Here is a 6,988-nt window from a genome sequence, read left to right as displayed (position 1 = left end):
GTCCGGGCTGGGGATTCGAACCCGCCACCTTAGGTGTACATGGCTGGCGCCTTAGCCGGTTGAGCTATAGGTGCTGAGCCTGACCTGAAGTCTTATACAAACAGGAAAAAACCAGGCAAAGTCCTGCCTGCTACTCCACGCAGAGTCTGGCTTGCACATAAACATTTGTTTAATTGAACAATTAAGATACTATTTCTCTGGAATTAGATGTGAAGACACTGGAAGATCCTCCAAAACCACGGCTAGGACAAAAGCTTCTTTTATGTATGGGAGAATCAGCCTGTCTTCAGAGGGCTACATGATTTTCCAGATTGCCTCTGTCATAGAGTCTCCCATTTCCTTTAAGTAAGAATGACCACATCTGGCAAATGTGTTCCAAAATGGAGAGGCAAAGTAAATCTGATCTTTTCACCATTTACAATACAGGAAAAGACTTTGGAAGTCATAAAACCTATAAACAATAGATATTCCTTGTTTTTTTCTTCTTCTGAAATCAGAAAGTCCTGAAAAATGTCTGACAAGTTTAAAATTTGGCCTCTCTTTACAGTTTCAGCACCACAGGCATGTTCCCTCCTTAAATACAGAAGGTGCTAAAAACTGCATTGACATTTTAAGAAAGGAAAAAACTGTATTAAAATTGTAACACTCGATATGTAACATTTTCATCTTGTATATTGCATCTTGTATCACTTCTAATGGCAGAAGTCAAACATGACTTGAGTACTATGATTTTTAATAGTTTCTTCCTTTTTAAAAGTGTGAATATAATTTTTTTTTTTTTGGAACCCTCTGCAGTTTTCCTGTAGAGTATGCTGCCATCAGGTGGTAGTAGGTGCCATAATCACATCAGTCACTTAAAAGATACAGACAGAAAGGACAAATGTTTTTTTCTGATGTTTGTTAACACTTTATAAACTGACTTGAAAACTCATTGCCTAGACATCCACATAGAACCCTCCCTTTCTTTATGAAGGTTTGTGCTCAATATGTCATCCTAACAGCAAGGCCTACCTGAACTATCTTATATTAGTTAAGTACTCTACAATATTACCCATCTGCTTACTCTGCTCTGCTTTTAATTATCTATCTTTTAGAGATAGCTCTTCATTCCTGAGTCTTCAATTATCAGTAAATTCTTATTAGACTGTATTTAATTGTCAAATAATTTTTTTTCGAGAAGGGCCCTCTAGAATTGTTTCTCTGGAGTTCTTTTTCATGGTTGTATATCTGCTTGTTGCCTTTTACATGAATGACATCTTGGCTGGTACATCGGAAAGGAAAACAGAATCAAGTCTAGGTGTCTTATTATTGTTATTTTTCAAACCAAAGGTCTCACATATTTATTACTGAACCAACTTATTAGTGCAGAGCCCATAAACAAAGAGAAAAGCCATTTTCCCAATGAAACGTGCCTGTTCAGGTAGTGGTAACATCTTCAGCTTGATATAGTTATCTGACAGTGACCCCCACACAGTATAAATGTGTATCATTTCATGTGCAATTCCTTACAGACCCAGCTTGGTTCTTCTGTAAGTTCTCCTCTTGGAGTTGTAACTGATTTTATTATTAGTTTTTATCCAAATCCACTGGAAAATGGAACAATTTTGCTTTTATTTCTTGGCCAGGAATCACTTGATTCTGAAAGTCTCGTGAGAATATATGGAGAGATGGATTTATCATTCTCTGTATTCCCGTGATACTTTTTTTTTTCTTTTTGACAGCATCTCACTCTGTCGCTCTGGGTAGAGGGCCCTAGCATAATAGCTCACAGTAACCTCAAACTCCTGGGCGTAAGCAATCTTCTTGCCGCAGCCTCCTAGTGCCTGGAACTACAGGTGCCTACCACAACGCTCAGCTCATTTACTCTATTTTCAGTAGAGACGGGCCACTTTTGCTCAGGCTGGTCTCTAATTCCAGAGCTCAAGCAATCTACTCTCCTGGCCTCCCAGAGTGGATTACAGATGTGAGCCTCCACGCCCAGCCTGATTATCTTTTCTTGATTGAATTTTCCGGTCTCCCCCTCCCCCGTTTTCCTGTTTTTGTCTTGGTCACTCATTCTTCATTTATTAGTTTCGTTCTTTTTCCTTCCAGAAGTTTTCGAGGCATTCCTCTGCTTTCATTGAACTTGCATTCTAGTTAGGCAAATTATTTGGTAGGAAAATTAAGTCTCCCGCCCCCTTTAAAAAAAAAAGTGGTAAATTTAGAAACTCTTAGGAGGCATAGTTTTTAAAAACTCTCAGTGAGTTTTTGAGTTTCATTTTGAAATTATACTTACTTTGGGGTGTCTTTGGAAAAATCTTTAGGCAACTATCTTTATCATTGAGACGTTCGTCCTAAGGGAATTCGCCATGGCGCCTGCTCACTCATCTAACTTGCTTTAATTTTATCAAACTAAACTCCTCCTTCCGCGCATTTTATTTACTATATTGAATTTTACCATCAGCGGGGCTGCTAGGACTCAAAGTCCTGCAAAGACAGACAAAGCCCCAGAGCCAATTTGAAGGCTCCCCGGGTCAGCCGCGCCGGACCCATTCCCTCTCTCGCGAGATTTGGAAAACGGAAGTGAGTTATTTTGCAGGTGGCGGCGGCCGCGTTCAAGCTGGCGGGAGGTGAGCGTGCGGTCCGCTCTTCCGCGCAGTCAGTCTTGGACTGACGGTGGGCTACGGAGTTGGGTGCAACCCTCTCCGTCTCGGGCCGGCAGGATGCGGGTGGCTGTGGCCGGCTGCTGCCACGGCGAGCTGGACAAGATCTATGAGACGCTGGCGCTGGCGGAGCGGCGCGGCCCGGGGCGAGTGGACCTTCTGTTGTGCTGCGGCGACTTCCAGGCAGTGCGCAACGAGGCCGACCTGCGCTGCATGGCCGTGCCGCCCAAGTACCGCCACATGCAGACCTTCTACAGGTGAGGGGCGTGGCCTGGACCTCAGACCCGCTCTCCTGCTGTGGGCAGAGACCCGGGAGTGGGTTCGAAGCGCTTTCTCCCTCTAAATGACCTGTTTACTATAGATCCCGTCTTTGTTCACCCTATGCTGTAGGACCTGGCTCTTAGGAAATGTCATTTTTCTCGCTTTCCATATATATACCTTCTTTTCGTATACCTTCTTTCCATGTACCTGCTTCACAGGGACTCAAAGGGACAAACTGGGGGACGAAACTGACAGGTTTAACTTCTAGCTTGTACTTGATAGGACTCTGAGATTCGTTCATTTAATGATCCAGGAGTTTTTACTAGACGCCCGTCGTCTGTTTGCCCCCGTTCTGGAAGATGAGGTTATAGCAATGAACTCGACAAAGTTCTTGACCTCATTTGAATACACACTAGCATGAGACCTAGGGAGGCAAATCTTCATTCATAAGGATAGGATGGATACTGGGCAATTCCTTTAGAAAGAGCTTTTTAACTTTTTATAAATGAGCTCAAGTTTTTCCTAAGGACTTTATTTTGCCTTTCTGCTGTATGTAATTGTGGTAACTGACAACTTTACTCTTATGTTGTAGGTATTACTCTGGAGAGAAAAAGGCCCCAGTTCTCACAATATTCATTGGGGGAAACCATGAAGCCTCAAATCATTTACAAGAGTTGCCTTATGGTGGCTGGGTGGCACCAAACATTTATTATTTAGGTATGTGTTTATGAGTAATTTTTTGGTTTGATGGGATGGAAGAGCCTAGTCAGGATTTGTGTCAGTTGGGTAGAATCTTGAGATATATAGCATTTGAGGAATGTCACAAATTTAAATAATCTTAAAGATTTAATTAAAATAGTTAATTATTAAACGATTAATAATGAAAATAAATCCATGCTTCATTTAATGTTTTAAGCAATAGTTACTATAACTACATAGACCTCACACACTATTTGTAGTCCCTTTATTTTTTATTGGATTAAAAAATTCTTTTTTTATTATTATTATTTTTTTTCTTATTGAATGGTAACTATGGATTAAAAAATTCTTAAACTTCTAGTGGAAATTGTTAAGCATACACCAAAGTATAAGTCTTTTTATCTATTAACCATCTTCAGCAACTATTATTATTCCACAGTCTTTGTTTTTACCTTACATCCCCCTAAACTTTTTTGTGGGAGGAAATGATTGGAGTGTTTTAAAGCAAACTCATGCCATTAGATTTATTTCACTTTATACATATTTCAGTATGTATTTTTAAGTGATAAGGAATTTTTAAAATATAACTACAGTACCATAATTATACTTAACTAAAGTAACAGTAATTCCTTGTTCTCTGTTGCCAGTTCATGGTTAGATTTCCCTAAAGATGTCTGCTCTACAACTGATTCGTTTAAATAGGATCCAAACAAGTCTGCACATTTTATTTGGTTGTCATGTTTCTGAACTCTATTAGGCTATAATGATCAATCTCTCTCCCTCTCTCACTTTTTCAGGTGATTTATTTTTTGAAGAAAATGGGAAATTTGTCATGTAGAATTTGTTGCATTCAGGATTTAGCTTATTAGATTCCTGGGGTTGTTTGTTTGTTTGTTTGTTTGTTTTTGAGACAGAGTCTCACTGTGTTGCCCTGGGTAGAGTGTCATGGCATCACAACTCACAGCAACCTCAAACTTACGGGCTTAAGTGATTCTTTTTCCTCAGCCTCCCAAGTAGCTGGGACCACAAGTGCCTGCCAAAATGCCCAGCTATTTTTTTGTTGCAGTTGTTATTGTTGTTTAGCTGTCCTGGGGCAGGTTCGAACCCACCACACTTGGTGAACATGGCTGGCGCTGTAACCACTGTGCTATACGGGTGCCCAGCCAGATTCCGGGTATTTTTAAAAATGTCCCTTTTATCTTCTGCTTTTAGATTGATAGATCTGATTAGATTCAGTTTCAATTTTAGTTTTTTTGAATAAATATATAATCCTTTTATCCCTTTATTTAAATGTATATTTTTTCTAGAACTATTTATAGGTTTTTTTAATAACAAAGTTATAACTTCAGAACTCTTTAGTTTCTCTATTACTGATTGATCATCTTTTGACAGCTTTATTATGAAAAGATGACATTGTCAGAAGATGATCAATCAGAAGTATAATGTAGAAACTTCAGGTTCTTTATATCTGAAGTTAAACCTGTTAACTTTTAGATTTATAACATGTAAATACAGCATAGAACATTTTCTCCTATCTCCCTCCCCCCATCTAGCCCCTATTTTCAGTTACGTACCAAATTATGTCTGTTTCCCTCTCAACACTATCTCTTGTCCTTTTCAGAATCGACTTAGTCTCTTGGCTGATCTGCTTCTAGGCCACTCCCTAGTCTACCTGATATATATTGTTGGTTTATTTTTGTGTAAAAAGAGTGAGCTCATCATAGTACTTCATTTGCAAATAATTTTAGAACTGTATAGAATTCCAGGCCTCTAAATGGTTTATTAAATTAGTGTAAAGAAATTGCTTTTACCTGTAGTAATTTTATTTAACTTCATAATTTTTCAGGCTTGGCTGGTGTGGTAAAATACCGGGGTGTAAGAATTGGTGGAATCTCTGGTATCTTTAAATCTCATGATTATCGAAAAGGTATTGTTGTTTTGAGAATTATTAATTTTTTATTGTAAAATACTTTATGCATAAGAAAATATAGAGAACACTGTAACATACATCTTTGCATCCACTGTTTAGTCTAAGTCTTTTGACATTTTTTATTTTGATTTTTAAGAAAAAAAAAAAAAGAAAAGAAAACAGTACAGATACAATTGAAGTTCATTGTTTACCTGTCCTCAATCCCATTCTCCTACCAGGGGTTGCTCTTCTGAATTTGCTATTTATCATTCACTTGATTATTTCATGTGAAATAATCTTACACTACAATTATGTAAGAGCTTTAAACAATATACTATATAGCATGTTTTAAAATTCATATAAATACATCTTACTGCTTGTATCTTTTTGCAGCTTGCTTCTTTGTTTAACATGTTTTTGAAATCCATGTTGATACATGTATTCTAATTCGTTTACTTGTGAATAATATTTCATTGTATATCACAATGTCTTTATTCATTCAGCTGTTTCTGAATGAATTATAGCTTGATTTTAAAGTTGAAGGAATAGCTTGGGTTCACATTAATTTCAAAAATTTCATTAGTTAAATTGACAGCTAAACCTTACATTTCAATGTAACTGTTAAATAACAAGTCTGTTCCCTGCCACTCTTTTCCCCCTTATTTGAAGCTGTTGGCATGGATGTACAAAACTAGGCTGTCTCCTATAATGCAAGGGTGGGAACAAATTGGAACCACTCTCAGGATGACAGTTGGTGATATATAATGTGTGTGGAAATTATAAAAGTACTGTGACCCAGCAGTTCCACTTCCAGGTATTTATCTATAAGATATATTCGACGAGTATGAAATGTTGTTTATGTACAGTCTTTTATTTTAGCCTTGTTTGTAATAACAAAAGGTAGGAACTTGTTAAGTACATCATGATATAACTTTATGTCATAAGGTTATGAAGTAATTTTTAAAAAAGGAGCAATAGCTCTACGAGGTCAGACAATTAGAAGAACTAAAGCTTCCAACGGGAGGAAAGGAACTAAAGCTTCCTTCCAACATGTACAGGAACTTAGAAGCAAATTGTTGTGTAGTTAAGCCTTCATATGAGACTGCAAGTCCACCATCTTTTTTTTTTTTTTTAATATCCCTCATTTTTGAAAATCATGCATTATTTACATGATATTCTGATATTCATATACACAGTGAAACAATTGCTATAGTCAGGCAAACCAAAATATCCATCATCACCCATATTCTACAACTATAGTACACTTTACTACATGTTCTGTGCCTTGTTTCTTTCACTATCTTGGATAGCAAAATAATAAATTATTGTTTCAGGCCAAAAAAGAAATATGGGTATTAAATACACAGGTGATATCCCTAGAATAAAATACAAAAACTGATTAACATTTGTTGCCTGTAGGTAAGGTTACTAATGGCAGGGGGGTATAGGAATGAGAGAGAGCTTTTTTTTTTTTTTT

At 37.4% G+C, this 6,988-nt stretch overlaps 1 protein-coding gene across 1 annotated transcript in view; it reads left to right on the top strand.

The window, feature by feature from the left end:
- The first annotated feature begins 2,552 nt into the window (after nt 1-2,552).
- The window catches only part of DBR1 (debranching RNA lariats 1), an 11,014-nt gene continuing 6,578 nt past the window's right edge, over nt 2,553-6,988 (top strand). Inside the window, exons 1-3 of the mRNA XM_003789423.3 lie at nt 2,553-2,899; nt 3,496-3,620; nt 5,449-5,529. Of these exons, the coding sequence (XP_003789471.1) occupies nt 2,703-2,899; nt 3,496-3,620; nt 5,449-5,529 (403 nt within the window). The 5' untranslated portion in view covers nt 2,553-2,702. The remainder of the gene's footprint in view (nt 2,900-3,495; nt 3,621-5,448; nt 5,530-6,988) is intronic.

Source organism: Otolemur garnettii, unplaced genomic scaffold (assembly GCF_000181295.1).
Source record: "Otolemur garnettii isolate 467f Iridium unplaced genomic scaffold, OtoGar3 scaffold00032, whole genome shotgun sequence".
Taxonomy (NCBI): Eukaryota; Metazoa; Chordata; class Mammalia; order Primates; family Galagidae; genus Otolemur; species Otolemur garnettii.
This window is presented reverse-complemented; position numbering and strand designations above follow the sequence as displayed.